This window comes from Phoca vitulina, unplaced genomic scaffold, assembly GCF_004348235.1.
Source record: "Phoca vitulina isolate PV1807 unplaced genomic scaffold, GSC_HSeal_1.0 scaffold1, whole genome shotgun sequence".
Classification (NCBI taxonomy): domain Eukaryota; kingdom Metazoa; phylum Chordata; class Mammalia; order Carnivora; family Phocidae; genus Phoca; species Phoca vitulina.
The window spans coordinates 37,809,623-37,832,645 of NW_022589704.1; the positions used below are offsets into that span (position 1 = coordinate 37,809,623).

Here is a 23,023-nt window from a genome sequence, read left to right on the forward strand (position 1 = left end):
TAGAAAACTGGGGGTCACCCTTGACTCCACCTTTCCCCCTTCCTCCACTGTTCAGTCAATGGATGGTGTCCACTATACCTTCTAAACTATGAGTTTCATGTGGGTAGGGACCATTTTGAAACTGAAAATTTCAGTGCCTAGCACAGTGCTGAAAAAATAATTATGGAATGAATGAATAAAGGAGTGAATGAAACTCTTGAATGCACCTACTTCCTTCCATTTCCACTGCCTTTTCTGCAGTTCGGGCCACCATCAGGTCTCACCAGCTTAATAATTCACAATTCGGAAATTCCAGAGTTGGAATATCCTAACTGATCTGCCCGTTTCTGGGGTTGTAATCCCCACCCCAACACCACAAGCAGTTCATTTTCCACACTGTGGCCAGAGAGATTTTTATGATACCCAAGAATCTTATCATGATCGTGCCTCTTCTCTGCTTAGAGCACTTCAGTGACTCTGAATAATTATCCTGATTTGATGTCCTGGTTTACAGCTATTGTCCTGCCACAATCATCGCTCTCAAAAACGTCCTGGACTGGACAGTAACGATATAATCACTCTATACCGAATCTATTTCTGCTTATGTTTCCAGCCTCCCGTTCTGCTACTCATCCTTTCCTCACCCCTACATACTGTTATAGTCTTATTAAACTGAAAGTTTTTCAAATTTTTTGTACTCGCGGCTCTCACATGCTCTTCCTTCTGCCTGGAAATCCCTCTCTCTCTGTGCCTGGCTGACTCCTACCATCCAGGTGTCAGGCTAGACCTTCCTTGACAGAAGAGTCTTCTCTGATCCCCAAGGTTATGTCAGTTACCTCTTCGTGCTCCCATAGCATCCTGCATCCTAGCTCCCGTTGTTTTCATTACCCAGTAAGTTCTCTGGGTTCCCCATTAGCCTCCACAATCACTCGAGTCAACAGCAACATCTGTTCACTGCACAGTTGAATCCTGGTGCCTAACCCGGGGTCCTGCATAGAGATAACTCTCAGCGAATATTTGGTAGATGATAAAAGTAAAATATCACATGCTGTTAGAATGATCAAAGTATGTGTGTGGAAAAATCTTATTCCATAATCTTCTGGAAACATACCTAATTTGTGGCTATAAACAGTATTTTGTCTTCTTGTCTCTGTTCATCATGTTTGTGATAATGGTGGAAATGATCCTATGTTCCTTTGATTAAAAGTTCATTCTAGGACAGGATTTGGTGTCGGTACACACTGTCAATTCCAGGAAGTCTTGCAGGTGATAATATTGCAAAACAAAGCAAAGAACAGCTGCTTTCTAGCCTTTTCAAGCAGTTAGGGCTACTTGTATTTCAACTATGCACGGTAGATTGGTTTTAAAGTTGTTTGCTTTGAAGTTAAAATTAAATTTAGTCTCATTAGTCTAACTTATCCTAGACTGTTTAAGTTCCAAATTCTATTCTCATACTAATAAAAACAAACATAAAATGCCTTATACCTCTGATATAATTATTTACATTGTACTCTTTGCAAACTTAAGAGCACGTGCTCTTAGATGATAAATTTTACACTGCTATTTGATCTACCAGAGAATCCGAACATTTTGTTCCACATGCATTGACTAGAAAGGAGCTCTGGACCTATCTGGGGGGTCCGTGGACATCATTCTGTTGAGTGAAAAGGAAGATTAATAGCTTTTTTCCCCAAGTAGAAATAGCTTTAGTGTTTTTCTGATTACAGAAACAATACATAGTTACTGCAAAAAACAAAAAACCAGGAAAGAGAAGAAAATAAAATTCATCCATAATCCCGCTCTCAGGTTATTGTACTAAACATTTTAGGGTAGGTATTTCTAGGCTTTTTTTTTCTGCCATCTATCGTCACATTAATACAGATTTTTTTAAAAAAATGGAAATGCTACTATTCCACACATATGGCTTTAAAATGTGTTTTTCCACTTAACAAGTTTGGGACTTTCCAGGAGAAAAATGGATAAAGTGGATTTTAGGAAGTTTCGCTTTCTGGTGCATTGAGTGGTATAATTTCCCCTTGCCTCCCCCATTAAGAAAACTGCTATGATAAACTCCATTACTCTTTGAATCAATCAGGTTTCATTTGAAGGAAACAGAAACAATGCTAGCTATTTTAAGCAGAAAAAGATTTGATTTTTAAAAATGGGATTTACCCAAAGATACAAATGTAGTGATCCAAAGGGGCACCTGTACCCTGATGTTTATAGCAGCAATGTCCACAATAGCCAAACTGTGGAAAGAGCCCAGATGTCCATCGACAGATGAATGGACAAAGAAGATGTGGTATATATATACAATGGAATATTGCGCAGCCATCAAAAAATGAAATCTTGCCATTTGTGAGGATGTGGATGGAACTAGAGGCTATTATGCTAACTGAAATAAGTCAACCAGAGAAAGAAAATGATCATATGATCTCACTGATACGTGGAATTTAAGAAACAAAATAGAGGATCATAGGGGAAGAGAGGAAAAAATAAAACAAGATGAAACCAGAGAGGGAGATAAACCATAAGAGACTCTTAATCAGAGGAAACAAACTGAGGGTTGCTGGAGGGGAGAGGGGTGGAGGGATGGGGTAACTGGGTGATGGACATTAAGGAGGGCACTTGATGTAATGAGCACTGGGTATTATATAAGACTGATGAATCACAGACCTGTACCTCTGAAACCAATAATACATTATATGTTATTTAATTGAATTTAAATTAAAAAAATAATAAAAATAAATAAATAGAAGAGGAGATGCCTGGGTGGTCATCCAGAAATAAGCCTGAACTGTGAGCTTGGAGTAGCCGGGGCGGCTGCCCCTTCCCCATGATCAGGGTGACAGGGAATCAGAAAGTATCCACCAGAACGGCTGCTCCACGGACACATCATCCTGGCTGTGGGGGGACACGCTTGTCAGTGCCACTACTGTTGGCCCTAGAGCCCCACAGCTCCTGCATGATCCATACTGCCAAAAAGTGGATGCCCGGTATCCCTGTCTGGCGACTCCACCCTCACTAAGCTAGGAGCCTGTACCCAGGAAGGTGAAAGACAAAGTCTTCACAACTGTGCCCATCATCGGAAATCACAAAGATGTCCTCAGCTCATGTCTGTCCTCAGCATTTCAGGTCAGTGCATCTAATTGGCAGAACTTAAATTACATCTGGAACCCTAGTTCAAGGAAGCCTAGGAAACAGTTTATAACTGTCTAGCTTCCACAGCCCGCTGGAGTGGATGTTGAGTACCACCATATTCACCACACATCACTGCTTTGGGTGTTGGGTTTTTGTTCCTTTTGGATACATCACTATACAAAGAAGAACTTAAAGCCACATAAATAAGGATAATTTATCTCAATGGGTGATTACACCACTCTTATTTACTTAGATTTTATTTATTTAAACTTGTAAAAAATTATTTCCAGTGTAGTTGACATACAATGTTATATTAATTTCAGGTGTACAAAATAGTGACTCAGCAATTCTATACATTACTCAGTGCTCATCAAGATAAGTGTACTCTTAATCCCCTTCACCTATCCCCCCACCTACATCCCCTCTGGTAACCATCGGTTTGTTTTCTGTATTTAAGAGTCCATTTTTGGGTTTGTCTGTTTTTTTCATTGTTCATTTGTTTTGTTTCTTAAATTCCACATATGAGTAAAATCATAGGGTATTTGTCTTTCTCTGACTAACTTATTTCACTTAGCATTATAGTCTCTAGATCCATCCATGTTGTAGCAAATGCCAAGATTGCATTCTTTTTTGTGGCTGAATGATATTTCGTTATACGTATACCACATCTTCTTCATCTATTAATCTATTGATGGACACTTAGGCTGCTTCCATGTCTTGACTATTGTAAATAATGCTTCAGTGAACATAGGGGTGCACATACCTTTCAAATTAGTTTTTTCATATTCTCTGGGTAAGTACCAGGAGTGGAATTACTGGATCATATCGTAGCTCTGTTTTTAATTTTTTGAGCAAACTCCATATTATCTTCCACAGTGGCTACACCAGTTTGCATTCCCACCAACAATACACAAGGGTTCATTTTTCTCCACATCCTCATCAACACTTGTTTTTTCTTATGTTTTTGATCTTAGCCATTCTGACAGGTGTGAAGTGATATCTCATTGTGGTTTTGATTTGCACTTCACTTATGATGAGTAATATTGAGCATCGTTTTATGTGTTGGCCATCTGGATGTCTTCTTTGGAGAAATGTCTGTTCATGTCTTCTGCCTAATTTTTAATTGGATTGTTTGTGTTTTTTTGGTGTTGAGTTGTGTAAGTTCTTTACATATTTTGGATACTAACCCTTAATCAGATATGTTATTTGCAAATATTTTCTCCCATTCGGTAGGTTGTCTTTTTATTTTATTGATTGTTTCCTTTGCTGTGCAGAAGCTGTTTATTTTGATGTTGTCCCAATAGTTTATTCTTGTTTTTGTTTCTCTTGCCTCAGGAGACATATCTAGAAAAATGTTGCTATGGCCGATGTTAAAGCAATTACTGACTATTCTGTCTTCTAAGATTTTTATGGTTTCAGGTCTCACATTTAGATCCTTAATCCATTTTGAGTTTATTTTTGTGTATGGTGTAAGAAAGTAGTCCAGTTTCGTTCTTTTGCATGTTGCTGTCAGTTTTCCCAACACCATTTTTTGAACAGACTTTTTCCCATTGCATATTCTTGCCTCCTTTGTTGAAAATTAATTGACCATATAATCATGGGTTTGTTTCTTGGTTCTCTATTCTGTTCCATTGTTCTATGTATCTGTTCTTGTGCCAGCACCATACAGTTTGGATTACTACAGCTTTGTAGTATATCTTGAAATCTGGGATTGTGATTCCTCCAGTTTTATTCTTCTTTTTCAAGATTGCTTTGGCTATTCAGGGTCTTTTGTGGTTCCATACAGATTTTGGGATTATTTGTTCTAGTTCTGTGAAAAATGCTGTTGGTGTTTTGATAGGGATTACATTAAATGTACAGATTGCTTTGGGTGGTATGGACATTTTAAAATATTTGTTCTTCAATCCATGAGCATGGAATATCTTTCCATTTGTTTGTGTCACCTTCAGTTTCTTTCATCAGTGTTTTGTAGTTTTCATAGTACAGGTCTTTACCTCCTTGGTTATGTTTATTCCTAGGTATTTTATCCTTTTTGGTGCAATTGTAAATGGGATTGTTCTCTTAATTTCTCTGTTACTTTATTATTAGTGTATAGAAATGCAATGGATTTCTGTATATTGATTTTTATCCTGCAACCTTACTGAATTCATTTATCAATTCTAGCATTTTTTTTGGTAGAATCTTTACGGTTTTCCATATAGAGTATCATGTCATCTGCAGAGAGTGAAAGTTTTATTTCTTCCTTACAGGTTTGGATGCCTTTTATTTCTTTTTCTTGTCTGATTGCTGTGGCTAGGATTTCTGGTACTATGCTGAATAAAAGTGGTGAGAGTGGACATCCTTGTCTTGTTCCTGAGCTTAGGAGAAAATCTCTCAGTTTTTTCACCATTGAATATGATGTTAGCTGTGGGTTTTTCATGTGTGGCCTTTATTATGTTGAGGTATGTTCCCTCTAAACATGCTTTGTTGAGGGTTTTTATCATGAATGGATGTTGTACTTTGTCAAATGCTTTTTTTTTTTTGCATTTATTGAAATGACTATATTGGTTTATCCTTTCTCTTATTGATGTGATGTATCCCATTGATTTACAAATATTGAACCACACTTGCATCCCAGGAGTAAATCCCACTTGATTGTGGTGAATGATTTTTTTAAATGTATTATTGGATTCGATTTGCAATGTTGTTGAGGATTTTTGCATCTATGTTCATCAGAGCTTTGGCCTGTAGTTATCCTTTTTTTGGAGTGTTTTTATCTGGTTTTGTTATAAGGATAATGTTGGCCCCATAGAGTGAATTTGGAAGCCTTCCTTCCTCTTCTATTTTTTTAATAATAGTTTGAGAAGAATACGTATTAATTCTTCTTTAAATAAATGTTTAGTAAATTTGCCTGTGAAGCCATCTGGTCCTGGACTTGTGTTTGTTGGGAGTTTTTTGGTTATTGCTTCATTTTCATTGCTGCTAACTGGTCTGTTCAAATTTTCTATTTCTTCCTGATTCAGTTTTGGGAGGTTATATGTTTCTAGGAATTTATCCATTTCTTCTAGGTTGTCTAGTTTGTTGGCCTATAATTTTTCATAATATTCTCTTATAATTCTTTGTATCTGTAGTATCAGTTGTCATTTCTTTTTCATTTCTGATTTTGCTTATTTATTTGAGTCCTCTCTGTTTTTTCTTTCTCCTTTTTCTTTCTTGCTTTCTTTTTTTTTGATGAGTCTGGCTGAAAGTTTATCTTTTCAAAGAACCAGCTCCTTGTTTCATTGTTTCATTGATCTGTTGTTTTTTTTTTTTTTTCAGTTTCTATTTCATTTGTTTCTGCTCTAATCTTTATTACTTCCTTCTTTCTAGTGATTTGGGGTTTGGTTTATTCTTCTTTTTCTAGCTCCTTTAGGTGTAACATTAGGTTGTTTATTTGAGAAAAAATTTTTCTTGCTTCTTGGGGTAGGCCTGTATTGCTATAAAATTCCCTCTTAGGACAGTTTTTGCTGCATCCCAAAGATTTTGGACAATTATATTTTCATTTTTATTTACTGCCATGTATTTTTTTATTTCCTCTTTGATTTCTTGGCTGACCCATTCATTGTTTAGTAGCATGTTATTTAAAATCCGTGTGTTCGTGTTCTTTCCAGAGTTTTTTCTTGTGCTTGATTTCTAGTTTCATAGTGTTGTGGTCAGAAAAGATACATGGTATGACTTTAGTGTTTTTGAATTTGTTCAGACTTGTTTTGTGGCCTAATATGTGATCTATTCTGGAGAATATTCCATATGCACTTGAAAAGAATGTGTATTCTGCTGTCTTAGGTTGGAATGTTCTGAATATATCTATTAGATCCGTCTACTCCAATGTGTCACTCAGAGCCACTGTTTCCTTGATGATTTTCTGTCAGATGATCCATCCATTAATGTGAGTGGGGTGGTAATGTCCCCTACTATTATTGTATTATTGTCAGTTACTTCCTTTATGTTTGTTATTAGCTGCTTTATATATATGGGCATTCCCATGTTGGGTGCATAAAATATTTATAGTTGTTACATATTCCTGTTGGATTATTCCCTTTATGATTATATAGTTTCTTTCTTTGTCTCTTGTTACAGTCTGTTTTAAAGTCTATTTTGTCTGATATAAGTATTGCTACCTTGGCTTTCTTTTCACTTACATTTGCATGATAAATGCCTTTCTATACCTTTACTTTCAATCTGCATGTGTCTTTAAGTCTGAAATGAGTCTTATAGGCAGCATTTAGATGGATCTTGCTTTTTTATCCATTCCGTCATCGCATGTCTTTTGATTGGAACATTTAGTCCATTTACATTCAAAGTAGTTATTTTTTTAAAAGATTTTATTTATTTGAGAGAGAGAGAGAGCATGAGCAGGGGGAGAGGGAGAAGCAGATTCCTCACTGAGCAGGAAGCCTAATGTGGGGCTGGATCCCAAGACTCTGGGATCATGACCTGAGCCAAAGGCAGACACTTAACAGACTGATCCACCCAGTTGCCCCTCAAAGTAGTTATTGATAAGTATGTACTTATTGCTGTTTTGTTACTTGTTTTATGGTTGTTTTTGTAGTTCTTCTCTGTTCCTTTCTTCTCTTGCTTTTTTCTTTCATGGTTTGCTGGATTTCTGTAGTGATATACTTGGATTCCTTTCTCTTTATTTTTTGCATATCTATTGCTAGTTTTTAATTTGTGGTTACCAGTATCAGTGTATATTAAGTTGATGATTGCTTAAGTTTGAACCCATTCTTTACTCCTCTTCCCACCCCCATGTTTTAGATATATGGTATCCATCCTTTTATTTTGTGAATCCCTTGACTCGTTTTTATAATATAGCTAATTTTACTGCTTTTTGCTTCCTACTTTTCTTTTACTTATGGTCTTTCCTTTCCATTCAAAAAGTCCCTTTAGGGGTGCCTGGGTGGCTCAGTCGGTTAAGCATCTGACTCTTGATTTAGGCTCAGGTTGTGACCTCAGGGTGGTGGGATTGAGCCCCGAGTCAGGCTCAGTGCTGAGTGTGGAGCCTGCTTGGGATTCTCTCTCCCTCTCCCTTTGCCCCTCCATGCTGCTTGTGCACACACATGCGTGCTCTCTCTTGCTTTCTCTCTTAAAAAAAAAAAAAGAAAAGAAAAGAAAATGTCCCCTTTAATATTCTTGTAGGGCTAGTTTAGTGGTGATTAATTCCTTTAACTTTTGTCTGGGAAACTTTTTATCTCTCCTTCTATTCTGAATGATAGCCTTGCTGGATAGAGTGTTTTTGGTTGCTGGGTTTTTTTCTTTCAGCACTTTGAATATATCATGCCACTCCCTTCTGGCCTGCAAAGTGTCTACTGAAAACTCCACTGATAGCCTAATGGGGCTTCCCTTTTATGTAACTGCTTTTTTTTCTCTTGTTGCTTTTAAAATTCTCTTTATCACTTCTTTTCATCATTTTAATTACTATGTATCTTGCTGTGGACCTCCTTGGGTAGATTTTTGTTGGGGGATCTTTGTGACTCCTGGATCTGGATTTCTGTTTCCTTCCCCAGATTCAGAAAATTTTCAGATATTATATCTTCAAATAAATTTTCTGCCTCCTTTCCTATCTCTTCTTCTGGGATCCCTATAATGTGAATGCTATCATGCTTGATGGTGTCACTGAATTCCCTAAGTCTTTTTTCCTTTTTTATTATTACTTTTTCTCTCTTTGATTGTTCAGTTTGATTGCTTTCCATTACTCTGTCCTCCAGGTTACTGACCATTCTTCTGCTTCCTGTAGTCTACTATTTATTTCATCTAGGAAATGTTTAATTTCATTTATTGAGTTCATCTCTGGTTCTTTTTTATGTTTTCTCTTTGTCGAGGGTCTCACTGAGGTTCTCCACTCTTTTCTCAAGTCTAGTAAGTATCTTTATGACCATTACTTTAAATTCTCTATCAAGTATATTACTTATCTCCATTTGTTTTAGCTCCCTTGCTGTGATTTTGTCCTATTCTTTCATTTGAGACATATTCCTCTGTCTCCTCATTTTTGTCTAACTCCCTGTCTGTGTTTCTATGTGTTAGGAAAGTCCACTACATCTCCTGCTCTTGAAAATAGTGGCCTTATGAAGAAGAGGTCCAGTAGTGCCCTGCAGTGCAAAGTCCCCTATTTACCAGAACCTGGCGCTTTGGGGTATCTCCTATGTGTGTTGTGTGCACCCCACTGTTGTGGTTGGGCTGCTTTTGCCTTCAGTCCAGTCATCTCTCTTTGCCTGTGTGGGCAGGGTTTGGTCCCTGTGTTGTTAGTGGGCCAGCTGGGGCTGCCTTGGGTTTGAGTTGAGTCAGACCAAGCATTTGCCAGAGATACAGTAGCACCAAACTGCAGGGCACTTTCCCTGTGTTGTCTCCTGAGAAGCTTTTGTTAGTGAGCAGGGCCTGCAGTCAGACCTGATGTCTGCTCCCAGCCCATGCTGGAGCCGCAGTCAGACTGGTATGTGTAGTGATCCTCCCCTCTCCCCAGGAAGGAGTCACTTTGATGTAGTACTGGCTCCTGTCAGGGCTGCTTGTGCACTGCCAGGCTTGTGGCACCTCTTTGGGTGGGCTCCGGGTAAGGACATATTGAAGGGGGCAGGTCTGGAGAAGAGCACTAGGGCAGGGGCAAGTTAGGTGGAAAATGTTGGCACAGAGTTGGTCAATGTGTCTAGGCTAGGGGACAAGGGAGGGAAATGATAACTGCCAACTCTTTTTTTCTTGGAATGGTCTTCTAAAAATCCCTGCCCCTCCAGCACATGCTCTGAGATTAGTAAATAAATCTTCCCTTGTATCCCAGGCATTTTTCAAACTGCTGATTCTGTGCTGTATCTCTGCTGGGCTATTTGTTGTGCTGTCTCTTTAAAGGCAGGACTCCGTTTCCTATTACTCTCCTGGCTCTCCCAGAGCTGAGCTCACTGATTTTTAAAGTTCCAGGTGGTAAGCCCCACTGAATGTAAGAACTCAAGAAATTAGGCCCCTCTGGTTTTCAAAGCCAAATGTTATGGGGATTCATCTTCCCTGTGCGGGTTCCCATGCCCAGGTGCTTGGTGTAATTTTCTGTTTCTCTCCCTTCTCTGTACCCCTATTGTTCCTCCCTCCCTCAAACAGTCCCACAGGTCCGTTTAGCTCCCAACCACATTTCTGCCCTTCCTACACAATTTGATGTGGCCTCTTCTCAATTCATAGCTGTGGAGAGTCTGTTCTGCCAATCTTTGGATCATTTTCTGCGTTATTTACACTGATGTGGGTGTTAACTAGTTGTATTGGGATGAGGTGAGCCTCGGAACTTCCTACTCCACCATTTTCCCCAGAAGTCCCTGTCCCACTTTTAATTTATTTAACCCATCTTTGTTGCTGTCTCTTTTTCTATTTTTTTTCATATAAACAGTGTTTTGATAAACTGCTGTTCACAGAGTCACTAATAGCCTTGTGTTGCCAAGCCCAGTGGTCAATTCTCAGGGCTCATTTTACTTGACCTATCAGGACTTCTGACATGGTTACTCATTATCTCATTGAAACTTTTTCGTCACTTGGTTTCCAGACCTCACACTTCCTGGTGTTCCTTCTAGTTCATCTGCTCAATCTGTCTCCCTGCTGACTCCCCCTCATCTTTCCAACTCTCTCCTTATCTCTCATCTCTGTTTACTTTACTCTCTTGCGCATCTCATCCAATCTTATGGATTTAAATACCTGAACTCCACACCCATGTGCCCAACAGCTGCTTGGTTAGCATGCACTTTTGGATGCCTTAAAAACATCTCAAACTTACCATTTCCAAAACCAAACTTTCATTCTTTCCCACTATGTATATTCCACCTTTGTTCTTTTCCATCTCAGTTCATGGAACTGCCATCCTTCCATTTGCATAGGACAAAATCCTGGGAGTCATCTTTGACTTCTCGCTTTCTCTTACGTTCATGTTCAACCAATCCATCAAGAAATCCTGTTGATTCTACCTCCAAAAATATCTACAATCCAACTACTTCTCTCCATCCCTACTGCTCTCCACAGCTTTAAGCCACTGTTATTTCTCTCTTAGACTATTGCCCCAGTTTCTCTCTGTGCCCTCCCTAGAGTCTAAAAGTTAGAACATGTCATCTCTCTGCTCAAAACACACCAGTGACATTCCATCTCAGGATGAAAAGTCAAAATTCTTACAGCAACCCAGAAGGCTCTTGATGACACTCCCACCCCCACTGCCACCATCTCTCTTTCCTTTCCTGTCATTCTCGTCCTTGCTCACTCTGCTCCAGCATCCTGGATGTTCTTAAGCACACCTGTTCCAGAGGGACTTGGCAGTTGCTGGCCCCTCTGCTTGGAATGCTCCTTCCCCAGATGTCCACAAGGCTCTCTCATCACCCTCCAGAATTTTCTCAGCCAGTAAGATCTTCCCTGATCACCTATTTAAGTTCCAAACTGATCTCCCCTCTGGCCCTCTGAACCTTCCTCCCCTGTTTTCTAATTAACTCATAACTTCTTTCTTTTATTGCCTACCCTATGTCCCCCAAGAAAATTGATATTTTAATATATTATTTATTATTGAATCTTCAGTGTCTAGGCACATGGGTAATCATTCATCAAATATTCATTGAAGAATTTTCTTTATACATGCATCATTGTGCACTTGTCTCATTATTTATTGGGAATTAATTCCTAGGGTCAGAGGTATGTACAAATTGCCCAGAAAGGTTTTAACAATTTGTCCCCACCAAGAGTCCATGAGAATGTCTTTTTCCTGATACCTTCACCAGCATCATACCCTGGTCACACTATCCTTTCTGTTCCTTCAGCTCACCATGTTCATCCCCCCTTGATGCATTTGTACTCCCTTCTCCACAACTTCCTCCTCCAGAATACTCTCCTGACACACTTTTACTTGGTGTAATTCTTCTTATTATTTAGGTCTTACTTTAATTGTCACTTCCTTGAAGGGGACTTCCCTAATCATCAGCTGTTAAGTAACTTCCCAGTCATCCCCTATCACATCACCCTATTTTATTTTCATTATAGCATATGTCATCAGCAGATATTTTCTTATTTCTGTATTCATTTGTTTGTCTCTGATTTCCCTCCCTAGAATGTAAGCTCCATGAGAACAGGAGATTTATATGTCTCTTCCAACACTACCTCCAGTATATGTTTTTGATGATGGAATAAACACTAGGTATTATAATTTTTCATTATTACAATCTGCTGGGTGAAAAGTGGATTAAACATGAATTATTTTCCTGGATTGGTGAGGCTGAGCATCTTTCAAGTATGAAAGCCTTTTTTTATTAGCAAGTGCTGAGATGATCTAGAAGTTGAAAGATTCAGTTAGAGTACCTGTTTTAGATATGCCATGTTTGATTTCTTATTTGTTTCGGATATGCTGCACCAGATTTCGTATATTGCTAAGTTGCGTTATTTTTTACATTTCCAAAGCCCCTTTTGCATTGATGTCAACATTAGTATCCTTAAAGGAGGATTTCTTCTGCAAATTTTACTCACGTACAAATGTTTTCTTTTTGTCTTCACAGCTTTTAGAAAGAACCAACAATGGTTTTGAAGACTCAGACTCCGGTGCTACCAAGAGTCCACTCCACTTAGCTGTAAGTGAGGTGCCTCGGGCGGCTTCCTCTGTTACAAAAAGTACCTAAGTGTTCCTAGAACTAGGCTGCTCTTAAAATGAAAGCATAGTAACACAATAATAACTAATAATGAAAGCAGTACATGGGTAAAGGCACAGGCTGCAGAAAGACTGACTCAAATTCCAATCCCAACTTCACCCACTGGTGACCTCAGACACATTACTTACCCCATCTGGGCCTCAGTTTCCCAACTGTAAAATGAGGGCAAAAGAAAGATAATTTTCTTAAAGCCTTTACCACAGTGTACATAATAAATGACGATTATACATTTTAACAATTTTTTAAAAGTATTACTACCTAGTAGTTAAATTTTAAAAATTGAGGAAATTTGAAGAACACATTTTGGCTTTAAAGATTTGATGTAGCCAACAATACATGAGTCTACAGCCTACCACAAAATCAACCAAATACCACAATTAAAAAGTTGTGAGCTATTTAAACACAAGCTTGTGAGAGCAAGATGAGCACATGCATAATTGCAACTCTGCTTTTTCTGCCTGCGCTTGAAATCGGGGTCTCGGAGGAGGTGTGAGGCTCTGGTTCTTGTACTGGCTGAGATCTCAGAGTGGGGAGGAAGACTTATCCTGTCACCAGTAAGGCTTCCTCTCCACATCCCTAATCGAAGGGAAATGCAACAGCTCAGAGTGAGGATCCCCAAACTCTCCGTGGGGGTGACCGGGCCAACAAACTCACCCACCACTCTGTCTCAGCTGGTGTCCCGCTAGGAGTTGGTAGTCACCAGCTCTTCTCTAGGAGCCTCTGGGACTGACAGCCACACCCAGCAGTGGCAGCTCCCCCGTAGAAGGTGCTGCTGCAGCGTGAGGCCTCAGTGCACGACTGCAGCGATGGTGTTTGGGTGTCCCTGGAGGCTGACTGCTAAGAAGAGTGCAAAGGGGCTGGGTCTCTGAGTTCAACTGTTATGACAATCACTTATACCATCCAGTATAAGCACTTCTCAGTGTCATTCTGATGAGAAATTGAGATGGAGATTTTGTAGAACAGAAGAGAGTGTTTTGTTGATGGGCATATATATGTAGTCAGGCAAGGCGAGGGTATGACACCATCCCCTAAGGACTGGGATGAACTGGTCACACTGCATGGAGCCCCTGCTTCATCGCCAGTCTCCCCGCGTAGTCACCAGCACATCTGTTGAGCCCATTCACCACCCCGCCACACCCACCAACACATCCACTACACACCCACTCACACACACACACACACACACACACATTTTGAGTCCAGTGAAATTAGGCTAAAATGTGCATCAGTCTTTGTTCTAGAGATGGACTTAGAGTGGGAAAGGTGGATGGATAGTGGGATATTTGCATGTATAAAACTTCATGCCACTTGGCTCCTAGTACAGGTTGCTCTTAAGGTTGTTCCCTAGAATCTCTGCCTAACCCATCTACTGCACCTGGGGAAGGTACCCCAAAGCTGAGGGTTCACATACAGCATTAACTGCCTCGAAAGAGGACTGTTTGAGGTGATCTCAGATAGAATCCTCATGCCCTTTGCAAGTGGGTTTGGTTGCATTGCCATACCTGCTCATAATCTGAGAAGAGACTTTCTTAGCTTCCCCCAAATTCTGTCATCTCTCATTCCTTTTTTTCTTTTTCCAAAAATTATGGTTGAGTGCTTACTGTGTGCCAGTTGCTCTGCTAAGATCTGTGGGATTCTGGTCGTGTAAAGACAGGGTAGCATGTTATCACTGGCGAGAACTGGGCATTTGGCAGTCCTGCAGCTGGCAGGCGCCTGGGCAGTACACCCAGAGAGGAGGCCCCAGCCCCCAGTCTTCCCATTAACAACTCGCCTAGACATGGTTTTCCCACCTGTAAATGAAAAGGAGTAAGTTAAGGACCCCCAAACCCTGTCTCATTTGTAAATTTATTTGTTTTTTGTATGGTCTTGGCCAAATACCTAACCTCTTGTGTCTCAGTTTCCTCACCCGTAACATGAGGAGAATCGCAGTACCTCTGTCATGGGGCCATTGTGGGGATGGCATGAGCGAATGTGCGTAAAGTGGTTAGAACAGTGCCTGGCACACAGGTGCAATCAGCTAGCTTCATCCTCACTAATGCTAACGTATCATTCTTTCATTTGACATATACCGACTGTGAGTGTGCTAAGCATGTGTTCGGCAGCTGGAGAGGTTGCGGTAAACACCCAGCCTCTGTCCTTGTAGAGTTTCCAGTCTAGGAGAGAAATAGGCAAGTAAATATATAACATGCCAGATGGTAGGAAGTGCTGCCCGTGCTACAAATGGGACCAGTAAGATGCACTGAGGTGGCAGATGAGGCTCAACTTTTTATAGCATAGAATCTCACATTTGAACAGAGACCTTAAGAGCTACCCATGTTGATATCTGACAGAAGAGTGTTCTGGGCAGAGTCCAGAAGTGCAGAGTCCCTGGAGGTAAGGGCATGCTTGGCGTGGTCCCAGAATAGCAGAGTGGGGAAGGGAGAGTGGTAGGGGATGGGGTGGGACATGTCCTGGAGGGGGCGGGGAGTCAGGGGAGGGCCTCCTACTCCGTTGTAAGAACTTCAACTTTTACTCTGAGCAAATTAGAAAACCATTTGGAGGAATTTGAAGAAACAGATGATATGATATGACTTTTGTTTGAAAAGGATCACTTTAGCTTCTGTGTTGAGTTTACTTTGTGAGGGAACAAAAACAGAAGCAAGATAACCAGGAAGTGTTGATGATGATGATGAGGATGAGGACGACGATGACTTTGACCAGGGTGACGATGACTTTGACCAGGGTGATAGCAGTGGATGAATTTTAAAACTATGTTATTCTTGCCCTCTAAATGCTAACACCTTTAAAAAATTATTATTTGCTTTAAGAACCCTGCAAGTATGCCCATCACCCTCTCCAGGGACCTCTGTGGCAATTAACTTGATAAAAACCCAAGGCACATTATTTCTTCTGTGGTTGAATTCTAGCAATGAAATAGAACCAGATGCCCCCAAACCTTGACTGCCACAAGAAACCTGACCTGCCTTGAGTTACTATTTCCTGGCTGAATGCTTCAAGTCTCCAGGGTTATCAACCCAGTGAATTTCATAAACATTTCATCCACTTGACAAAATTAAATCAAGAAACAAGGCTATGCAAATGAAAGGCTCCAGCTGTCAAGATTTCCAGACGGACCCATTGTTTCATGGATTCTGTTGAGATCCCAAATTCTTTTTCCTCGTTGCCCTCAGTTCCTATCTAAAAAGTTCAAAGAAATTAGTTGTGTTTAAGACATATTTAAGTGACCTAACGATATATTTTTTAATAAAGATTTTTCAGAAAGCAAATTTAAAATATTTGATTGCTACCTCTGTAAAGGTTTGAACTGGGTTGTCTATTGAAAGCCGAACTATTCCGTGCTTTTGAACCAGCATATTTGTTCTTTTCTGTGATTACCTCCTCTTTTAGTTATTTCAGAAATTATTGGTGAAACTACCTATTAATTAGCTAGTTTAGGATGGAACTAGAGGAATAGGGCAATTTTCATCATGTACTGCTGACATGAGAAAGGTCTCCTTTCCTGCCTACTTGAGCCTCCTTCAAAGAGTTTAAAGCTTTATTGATACATTTTTATATACTCCAAGAACCGTATACCTGCCCTAAGACAGAATCTTGCATTTAACCCTAAAATAGAATTCCATATCACATGTTCCTTTGTTTCCAGGTTAAGCTCTAAAGTGTGGCAATAAGTGAAAGTTCTTGTCTAATCAAAGTTACTTTCATTATTCCCCTTAAATTGCCCTTAAAGTTGAGTGTACATAGTTTATGTCTTCGATTCTGTGGGGTAATGTTTTTGCATGCTAAAATTCAAGCTAGACTGGGGGAGAAATGAAAGGAATTCTATGGGTAAATCTGGCCTTTGAACCATTCTGTCTTTAAGATAATTTAAAGTGCCTGATAGAGAAGAAAGTGTGGGTTGGAATTCTGAAGATTTCCTAATTACCAGCAGGGTCACTCCATCTTTTTTTTAAATTATTATTAAGCCTCTAAATTTAACACAGGCTGATGGATTTATTTTTTGTGGTGAGGATTAAAGAAGAAAGTGTGGGGATAAGTTTAACACCTAGCTTAAGTGCCTTGTAATGTGACTCCGCTGTTCTGAAAAGAGCTGATTCCTTCACACTGGCTTCCTTCCTACGTACATTTCTCTTTCCCCTGTGTCTTCTCTTTATTAAATCTAAATATGTTAGCCCACATGTTTTGTAGATACGCATGCAATTTATAAGTAGCTGATTCTATTTTCCTAGGCTAAGTCATACAGATGGAAATTAAAATGGTTACTATCTTTGTCATAATAGTTAACTGGCACTGAAGGAACCAGCATTTGCAGATGACATCTAGACGCTGCTGTTATCTACGGGGGATTCATTTCTCTTTGGTGTGAAGTCAGGATTCCCATATAAGCGAATCAGTTGCTACCATTACACTTTATTTTTTTTTTTTTATTATGTTATGTTAGTCACCATACAGTACCTCATTAGTTTTGGATGTAGTGTTCCATGATTCATTGTTTGCATATAACACTCAGTGCTCATTGCAACACATGCCCTCCTTAATACCCATCACCAGGTTAACCCATCCCCCCATCTCCATCCCCTCTAAAACCCTGTTTGTTTCCCAGAGTCCATAGTCTCTCATGGTTTGTCTCCCCCTCTGACTCCCCCCCTTCATTTTTCCCTTCCTTCTCCTAATGTCCTCCATGCTATTCCTTATGTTCCACAAATAAGTGAAACCATATGATAATTGCCTTTCTCTGCTTGACTTATTTCACTTAGCATAATCCCCTCCAGTTCCATCCATGTTGATGTAAAAGTTGGGCATTCATCCTTTCTGATGGCTGAGTAATATTCCATTGCATATATGGACCACATCTTTATCCATTCGTCTGTTGAAGGGCATCTCGGCTCCTTCCACAGTTTGGCTATTGTGGACATTGCTGCTGTGAACATTGGGGTGCATATGGCCCTTCTTTTCACTACATCTGTGTCTTTGGGGTAAATACCCAGTAGTGCAATTGCTGGGTCATAGGGTAGCTCTATTTTTAACTTTTTGAGGAACCTCCACACTGTTTTCCAAAGTGGCTATACCAACTTGCATTCCCACCAACAGTGTAAGAGGGTTCCCCTTTCTGCACAACCTCTCCAACCTCTCCTTGTCAATTTCTGCCATTCTAACTGGTGTAAGGTGGTATCTCAATGTGGTTTTTATTTGAATTTCCCTGATGGCTAATGATGTTGAACATTTTTTCATGTGTCTGTTAGCCATTTGTATGTCTTCTTTGGAGAAGTGTCTGTTCATGTCTTCTGCCCATTTTTTTGCTACCATTACACTTTAAAATGAGAAGTATTATACAAAGTCAGTTTTCAAATAAGTCACAGATAAGCCCAGAGTAAAGTGAGATAGGCTGATTTACACCCTGATGTAGAGACTGCTAGTACCACAGCTTTTTAGCAGAGGATAGGTCCTCCCAAGTTGGCCTAAAATCCCCTATGGTCAGTTGATAATGGCTGAAACTGGGTGCTGGGTATATAGGAACTCATTACACTCTCCTCTTCTCTTTGTACAAGTTCGAAATTTCATATAATCAAGTGATCTTGGACAAATTAATTAACGGTGCTTGTTTTGTTTTGTCATCAGTAAAAAGAATGTTTGCATAGATAAATAGCTGCTACTTAAAAATATATTTCTAAATATATATATGTACATATATATATGTATATATTTCTCCTACTAATACTAATAAATGATAATAATAGCCATTATATTAAGTCATTTATTCACCAAATAATCGTTGAGTGTCTACTATGCCCTGGGCATGATTTAGGGTACAGCAGTGAGCAATACACATGAAGTGCCTTCAACCACAGATGATAAACAAACCAACAGATAAGTAACAGATATCAAGTGGTAATAAGTGCTGTAAAGATAACATAAAGCAGGGTAAGTGGGTTGGAGAGTGTCTGGTAGTATGCTGAGGTGGAGGGTGGAGCGCTGATTTTTGCCTCTGAAAAACCTCCAGATAAGGTGATATTGGAAGCAGAAGTCCCAGGAGAGCCACGTGGCCCTCAGGGAAAAGAGCTTTTCAGACAGGAAATAGGAAGTACAGATGCAGCGGCATCTGGCCGGCTCAGTCAGAGGAGATGCGACTCTTGATCTTGGGGTCGTGAGTTCGAGCTCCACACTGGGTGTAGAGCTTACTAAAAAAACAAACAAACTTTGAAAAAGAAAGAGAGAGAGAGAAGATGCAATAGCAAAGGAAGAAAGGAAAAGAAAAGAAAAGATGCAATAGCCCGGAGGAGGAAATGTATCTATTTAACCATGGGGTAGGAGGAGGGGTTAGTGTGGTTGAACAGAGTGAGTGAGGAGGCATGCTGATGATCAGGGTAGAAGGAGGCCTAATCCTAAGGACCTGAATGGTTTGGGATTTTATTATCAAGGAAGGAAGGAGCCATTGACTAGTTTTCATCAAGGACTGGTATGTCCAACTTGGGTTTTAAGAGAGCTCATCTGGAGGCTGTGTGAGTAATAGATTGCAGTGGGGCAAGGATGGAAAGGAAGGCCCTTGCCATAATCCTGGCGAAAGAGGATGGTGCTATAGCGAGAACTGGGTCAATTCTGGACATATTTTAAAGAAAGAGCAGAGATGATGGCGTGTTGAGGGCTGCTGCTAGCCACACTGCACCTGTGTGTGAATTAGACCAGGGATGTGGGGGTAGATGTTTTCCTGCCAGGGGCCAGAGAACCTGATGACACCTCTGTGTGGTTAGCAAAAGGGGTCCCTTGCTCTCAGCAGACACATCCCTGTACAGGGCATGGCCAGGCTAGGATGGGGAGCCAGAGGCTATTTTCAACACCCACTTGCCGTAGTGTCCCAGAGCCCTTGTATAGGACTACAACCCTGGGCTTAAGAGGGAAGATAAAGACGACTCCAAAGTTTTGGGCCTGAGCAACTAGAGGTATAGCCTTACCACTTACTAAGATGGAAGAGGCTGCAGCTGGAGCAGGTTTGAGGAAGGAAATTAAGAATTTGGTTTGGGACATGTTAAGCTTGAGATGCATATATTCAAGTGGAAATATCAATAGGCAGTTGAATATACAAGTCTAGAAGTAAAAGGAGAAGTTAGAAATGGGATATTGAGATTCATCAGCATGTGAATTATTATACTGCATATTATAGGTAATATATATGTTTACTACATAATATATAATAACCATAATCACTCACAAAATAATGTAAAGAGAAAGTATTAAAACAATTCCTATCAGTACTCTTAAATTCTATGGATCCTTTTATATTTAGTTTTTGGTATTATTGTTGTTAACATATACTTAGGAAAAATTCAAAGGATTTTTAAAAAGGTAGTAAGTCCATATACTCTTTATCTTCCATTTCTCGAGGTAGCCACCATTAACACTTTCTTTTGTATTCTAAAATTTTCTATGAATATAGAAATATACATAGATATAGATAGGTATATATCTAGATATATTTGCTTTTTATATACATGAGGTCATGCTATATGTACTGTCTGCAGTATAGTTTTTCAAAAAGTTTTTGATTGATTTTGTCAAATCACTCTTCACAAATGTCACACCATACTCCCAGCACAACAGAGCATAGATTGCTTTTTTCACCATGTCTTTTTTTTTTTAAGATTTTATTTATTTATTTGAGAGAGAGAGAGCATGAGCAGGGAGTGGGGGGGAGGCAGAGGGAGAAGCAGACTCTCCGCTGAGCAGGGAGACCAAGGGGGCTCAATCCCAGGACCCTGAGATCATGACCTGAGCCCAAGGCAGATGCTTAACCGACTGAGCCACCCAGGTGCCCCTGTCTTAACTAGTACTGGGACATGACCAAACTTATTCAGTGTCAATCTGGTAGTTGAAAAATAGTACCTTAAAAATTTACATATTTCCTCCATATGTTCATTGGCCTTTCATATTTATTTTTCTGTAAGCTGTCTTTTCATGCCCTTTGTACATTTTCCTAAGTTTTAAAATGGTTTGTAAGAGCTTTTTGTGTATGAGAGATATTGATCTTTTGTCTGTGCTAAGCTTCTTTTCAAATATGTTGTGCCTCGAGTAATCGCTACGGTGGGAAAGCAGAAGGTGCAGCTGACATAAGAGGGGGAGCCTGGCTGCTGAGGACACCGGGGGCAGGTCTTCTCTGTGTCTCCTTCTTTACTTCCTTCTCCTTCCTCAGTTCCCCCCCTCCTATCCTTGGCCCTCTTCTCTCTTTTATTTCCCATGTCCTTTGCCTTGTGTGTGCACATACATTTTTTTACCTTATAGACTTAATGAAAATTATCTCTCAGTCTTTCGATTTTCTGTCTTAGTAGTGGGAAGCCTCTTAACCTAACATAGCATGGGACCTCATAATAGGCCTGAACTTGGTGCTGGTACACAGAATATATTTCCATAATTGTGTCTATGTTTAATGATAATCAATGGGAGAAGTAAAGGAGAAAGGAGGAGGCATCCACTGTGTCCAGGATATTATGGAAAGCCTGTGTGAATTTATCTTTTATCTTCCCTGGGAGGCAGCTTTTATTGCTCTCATTTTATAGATGAGAAAACAAACTCTAAGTGAAATTAAGAAACTTGCCTGGGGTCCCATGCTTAGAAATTAAAATGTTGGCTGTAACAGATCTGTATGCTTCTGATGAATTACCAAGTCCACATTGTTCTTAGTGATTTTTTTTCCTCTAGGTTTAACAGAAAAGTCTCCCCCAGAATATTCTGATTGTGTCAGTATGTTTAGGAGTGAACTGATAGAAGATTATATTAATTCATTCAGCTGGTAATCTGTATTAGATTATTAGATTGATAGATATAAATATAAGAATATAGTACCTTTGGAGCAAATTCTCTGACAAACAAGAAAGAACATGAAGAAATTCCTATGTAGCTGTGAAGCTTGTGCATTCTAATTTTTCAGTCTGACTCTCCGGTTTGTCTATTTCAGTAATTATCCCCAGCATTTTTCTGATGTGCCCTTTGAAGTGGTCCCCAACTGTGACCTGGGAGGCTCAGCCCCTCATGTGGGTTGTTGTGGGGTTTGAGGTGAGCGAGCATTTGAGTGGTTGGTTTCTTCTTTGCAGGCCTACAATGGGCACCATCAGGCCTTGGAAGTCCTTCTGCAGTCGCTGGTGGACCTGGACATCAGGGATGAGAAAGGCCGCACTGCTCTGGACCTGGCTGCCTTTAAGGGACACACAGAATGTGTGGAAGCACTTATCAATCAGGGCGCATCCATCTTTGTGAAAGACAATGTCACCAAAAGAACCCCACTTCATGCCTCAGGTGGGTCTTGTCAAGAGTCTGGTTGCAAGTCTAAGAAAAAGGATGACAGCATTTTCTTTCATTCCAACTTTTCAAGTATCAATTTTCTTTCTACATCAACTATGCCTACACTCTTCCAAAATGCTTTTGGCCTACTATCTGCTTGAAGAGGATTAGTGTTCTATAGCCAGAAAGACTCTGGCCTTCTTCTTTTAGAGCAGTTTTAGGTTCACAGCAAAATTGAGAGGAAGATATAGTGATTTTCTATATACTTCCTGTCTCCCTCCACCCCGCCCCCACACACATGCATAGCCTTCCCCATTGTCAGTAACCCTCACTAGAGTGTTTCATTTGTTACAATTGATAAACCTCCATTGACCCATCATAATCATTGAAAGTCCATAGTTTACATTGGGATCCATTCTTGGTGCTATACCTTCTGTGAATTTGGGCAAATGTATGATGACATGGATCCAGCATGATAGTATCATACAAAGTAAGATGTTATAAACACTGCCCTAAAAATCCTCTGCACTCTATCTTGCCTTCTTAACTCAGGAGAGAGTTCAGAACTTTGACCAATGGCTACCACAAAACTTCCTAAAGAGGAGGCAAGGTGTAATGTGATCTTCAAATGAGTTACACAGACAGAATCACACAGCATTTTAAAGCATAAAATTAATGATTTTTTTCACAGCTATTTCATAAAAAGTGTCATCAGACAGCAGTCTAATTGGTACATCATTCTGCCAGTCTAAATGACGCTTCTTAGCTTTTGCTCTGATGCTGATTCTTGATGCATCATGTGTTAAAATAAAGACTCTTAAAAAGTGTTATGTATATATCAAAGAGTAAGTAATTTGACTTTTTGGGACTTTTCTCCAATATACATAAAATAAAATTCTGTCAAGACATTTCTGGATGTATACACAGATACAAAAGTAATGTGGAAGAATCTCTAGCTCAGCTGAGGCATAAATACCTTT

General features: G+C 39.8%; 1 protein-coding gene across 6 annotated transcripts in view; it reads left to right on the forward strand.

Moving 5' to 3' along the window:
* Positions 1-23,023, forward strand: part of ANKRD44 (ankyrin repeat domain 44) — a 360,792-nt gene that overhangs the window by 307,644 nt on the left and 30,125 nt on the right. For all 6 annotated transcript variants that reach the window (XM_032405615.1, XM_032405624.1, XM_032405635.1 and 3 more), the window contains exons 17-18: positions 12,627-12,698; positions 21,857-22,058. In XM_032405615.1, the coding sequence (XP_032261506.1) occupies positions 12,627-12,698; positions 21,857-22,058 (274 nt within the window). The remainder of the gene's footprint in view (positions 1-12,626; positions 12,699-21,856; positions 22,059-23,023) is intronic.